This window comes from Ursus maritimus, unplaced genomic scaffold (genome assembly GCF_017311325.1).
Source record: "Ursus maritimus isolate PB19 unplaced genomic scaffold, ASM1731132v1 scaffold_19, whole genome shotgun sequence".
NCBI classification, from domain to species: Eukaryota; Metazoa; Chordata; class Mammalia; order Carnivora; family Ursidae; genus Ursus; species Ursus maritimus.
In genome coordinates this window covers 56,458,967-56,463,112 of record NW_024424341.1, presented here as the reverse complement: position 1 = coordinate 56,463,112, position 4,146 = coordinate 56,458,967, and the positions used below count along the sequence as shown (strand labels likewise).

At 55.6% G+C, this 4,146-nt stretch overlaps 1 protein-coding gene across 1 annotated transcript in view; it reads right to left on the bottom strand.

Annotated features, from left to right (window-relative positions):
- Positions 1–4,146, bottom strand: part of GRIN2D (glutamate ionotropic receptor NMDA type subunit 2D) — a 30,726-nt gene that overhangs the window by 21,160 nt on the left and 5,420 nt on the right. Inside the window, exons 3-5 of the mRNA XM_040634253.1 lie at positions 996–1,110; positions 452–663; positions 9–177 (exon numbers count right to left, since the gene is read on the bottom strand). Coding sequence (XP_040490187.1) covers positions 9–177; positions 452–663; positions 996–1,110 — 496 coding nt within the window. The remainder of the gene's footprint in view (positions 1–8; positions 178–451; positions 664–995; positions 1,111–4,146) is intronic.

The following is a 4,146-nucleotide window of genomic DNA, read 5'->3' as shown; positions in this document are numbered from 1 at the left end:
CGCCCCACCTCGCCGATCATGCCGTTCCAGACGCCATCGATCTTCTTCCCGTGCTTGCCGTTGGTGACCAGGTAGAGGTCGTAGCTGAAGCCGATGGTCTGCGCCAGCCGCTTCAGAATGTCGATGCAGAAGCCCTTGCAGCACCGCTTTTCCGGGCGGGGGGCGTCCGGAGGAGGGCTGCGGGGAGCGAGCAGGCTTGGGGATGCTGGGGACCCCCCACTTCAGACTCTCCCGTGAGATGAGGGTATGGAGGGAGAGACAAGCTGCAGCTAAAACTATGGCGAGCGCTTTCTGGGGAAACTGAGGCTCAAAGGAGTTCCGTGACTTATCCAAGGTGACTAAGCTGGAAGGCTCTGCGGGTTCTGAGTTCCAAGGGAGAAGGGGGCGGGGGCCAGGACTGCTGGGCTTCAAGGGATTTTGAAGCCGGACCTCCTGGAGCCGGGGCTGTCACCTGTGGGTGCGGTTGAGCTGGCTCCGGCAAGGCACGGAGTCTCGGATGCAAGTGCCGCTGATGGGGTCGGCGGGCTCCACAATGACAAAGGGCCTCTCCTCCAGCGTGGCCACGGTGAGGTGCTGCGTGTCATCCACCGGCTGCAGGAAGCGGCCGTAGCGGGACCACAGCGGGTACTTCAGGCGGAGAGTCTGCTGCTCCCAGCTGCCCACCTTGGCCAAGACAAGGGGCTTCAGGCTCCGGGGCGGGGACTTTGGCCATCGTGGCCCTCCTTCCTCAAAACCCCGGGCTCTCAGCTCCTTCTCCCTTAGATCCAGGAGTCTAGGCCCCATTTCCCTCCTACCCCTAGGAACCCACGGGTCTGGGCCCCCAATTACTTCCCCCAGGACCTAGAAGTCTGGGCTCCTTCCTCCCTCAGAGGCCAGAGTCCAGGGCCTCAACCCTCATCTCTGTCAGGACCCAGGGGTCTGGTCCCCACACCCTCTCCCTCAGCACCCAGGAGTCCAGGCCCTCTCTCGTGCCCAAGGTTGGGGCTGGGACTCACCACCTCCCAAGTCCTGTCTCTGGTGAGGGAGATGACCACCAGAGAGGGGTTCACCAAGAAGCCGTCCTCATTGAAGGAATAATCCCGGTTGTCCCAGGTAATATTCATGAAGTACCTGGCCGGGAGGAAGGGAGGGGACATGTGGGTTCCTGGACTGGACCTAAGTGGCTGAAGGCCTTTCTACTGACCAGCCCTGCCCCCTAGCTGGAATCTCTCCCCCAAGATCCTGGACACCCAAATATTCCTCTTCTTTGTTCAGCACTCTCTGCTCGTGACCCAGCCCCCCTGAACAAGGTTGCAGACCGTCAGCCTGAGTTTGAGGCCCTCCTGGAGACCCTGTGTGTCCTGGCCCCGCCTGCCTGTGCAGCCCCATCTCTGATCTCTGCCTCCCCTCAAACTCCTTCCACCCCAAGCCCTTTCTGTACCCCACCAACATTGAATGCAAAGTGTCCCCAAAACATATCAAGCGGTTTCCTATCTCTTGACCAATGTAGGTGCCTGTACTCTGTGCCTGAAAAATGCTTTTCTGTCCCTTCTCACCCGGATTGATTCTTATGTCTTCAAGATTCAGCTCAAGTGTCCCTTCCTCTGGGAGAAGCCCCAGAAGGTCTCTGGACTCCCAGACAATCTTCCTGATGCAACGGTACCTGTACCGTGAATGCCTGTCCCCAGGCCCTGGTCACTGCACCAGACCCTCAACTGCCATCCTCCCTCCTCACCCCCCCACCCTCAGTCCCCAAGTGCCACCTTCCTGCCCCCAGGATCTCTCCATGTCATCCCTCCTCCCCATCACCACAGACCCCCTGGACCTTTGCCCCAGCCCCCTGCCTGGCCCCCAACTTCCATTCTCTCTCCTCCAGTCTGTTCTACACTCCACTCCAGAGGGGTCTTTCTGTACGCAAAACTGACTCCACTTCTTTCCTGCTCATAAACCACCCATGGCTCCCCAGTGCTCTACAACAAAATCCAGCCTCTCAGCCTGGCATTCCAGGCCTTTGTGGCCTGGCCCTGTCTACCGCCACCTGCAGCCTCATCACCCCCGATCCCAATTCTCCCACCTTCATCCACCCTGAGCTGTTGTGGTCCCACCAACCTGCCTGAGTTTTCTCCCCTCTGGGCCTTTGTGCGACACTGTTCCCCCTGCCTGGAATACTATTTTTGGAGAACTCCTAACCACTCTTAGAATCAAATCCAAATCCCTTAGCCTGGCCAGAATGCCATACATGAGCTCGGGCCTACATGGGCCTCACTTGTTTCTCCATAATGCCCTGTCCCCAGCCTTGCTCACTAAGCTCCTGCCACAATGGCTTTGTTTCAGGCTCCCAAAAAGGCAATTCCAGCCCGAGCGAGAGCCTCTGCACCTGCTTTCCCCCCTCCCTTCTCTTCATTCACATCTTCCAACACTTGGCTCTTTTTCTTTGTCCTTTTTTTTTTTTTTTCTTACCTCCAGATCTCACCTGCTCAGAAAGACCTTTCCAGACGACCTCACCTAACCTAGCACCCTGGGCATTTCTTATCACATTCTACCTGTTTTATCACCTGCTGGTATTTCTGCTTCATCATCTTGTTTGTTCACTGTTTGTCTCCCCTATGAGATTGTCGGCTCTATGAGAGCAGGGACCCTGTTCAACACCATGTACCCCTGGGCCCAAAGCAGTGCTTGGCACATAGCAGACTCTCATAAAGTCTCATTCAATAAATGAATGAATGAGCCATTCATCCGTCAGGTCTCAGCTTAGATGTCTCCTCCTCTTGGAGACCTCCCTGACCCCACAGGCTGATCCGTGACTGAGTAGCCTAGTTTGGAAGGCTGATTGGGGCCAATGAAATTCATCTTTTGGGAAGATGTTGGCTGTGAGAATTGGGTGGTGGTGGTGGTGGTGGTAGACAGGATGCGATGAAATTATGAGTATCAGCAGACAGCAGAAATTCCGGGTAAACAGTGAGTGCTAAGAGAAGAATTGGACAGCCTCTGGGAGGGGCAGGTCAGACAGAGAGAGAGAGAGGGAGAGGCCAGGGCGGAGAGAGTAAGACAGAGACAATCAGAAAGCGATGAAAGAGTAGCTGGTCCCCAGGCTTGGCCTGAATTCCTGGCATCTGGGTTTCTGTGCGTGTTTATCTTCCCAATAAACCCCCTTCTCCCTTAGGAAACTTGAATGAGCCTCTGCTTCTGGCAACCAGAAATGTCCTGGCGCCGACAGTACTCCTGCTGGTGCTCCCACAATGCCCGGGCCACCTCCATGATTGCAAGCATCACACTGTGTTGTCATTATCCCGTCCCTGTCTGCCACCCCTACAGGACCCTGTGTTCTTTGAAGAGAAGTCCACGGTCTTATTCATCTCCGTGTTTCCAGCGCCCAGCATGAGCCCTAGTTCCTAGCGGGCGCTCAGTAAGTATTTATGAACGAGGGATGCTTTTCTCACCCTCTTGTCCCCAGATCCTGTCCCCCAAGTCCCCGATTCTTTAATTTTCCTCCCCTCGGTTTTCTTCTCCACCCGTCACCTCTTCCCAGGCTCAGCTCGGCCTCATTTCGGACTCAAACGCCTCTCCTTCCACGGTGCCGTCCCCAAATTCATCAATTTCTCACTGCCAACGCTTCCCATGGTGGTGATGCTGTTTCCCACCAAACCCTGTTCTCTTCTAAAACAACAGTGTGTAAGCCGGGCACATACCTGTCCAGCTAGAGTCCTCTCTTCCCAGTCCTCGCTGCAGCTATCCCAGGCCCCACGCAGGTGAAACCTTCACTCTTAACAATTGGCATTGCGCAGGCGCTAGCCAATCAGAATCGACGTCTAACCAATTTGCATCGACGCGCCCGTAAACAACCAATAAGGCAGCCCTGGCCGCCCCGCGTGCGCCTGTAAACGACCAATAAGGCAGCCCTGGCCGCCCCGCGACATCCCCGCTGTCTCACTTGCCCGGAAGGAAACTGCTTGCTCCCCACTTTCTCTCTTTCCCACTTTCCCACGAGCTAGAATTCAGACGTGCGGCCGACCCCGCTTCCACTGCGCAAGAAAGTGGTGGAGCAACAAGGTGGGAGGGTCCTGGGTCCCTGACTGATCACGTGGAGCCACAGAGCCAGCAGATAACCTGGAACACTCATTTCTGGAATTTTTTTTTTTTTTTTTTTTTTTTTAAGATTTTATTTAT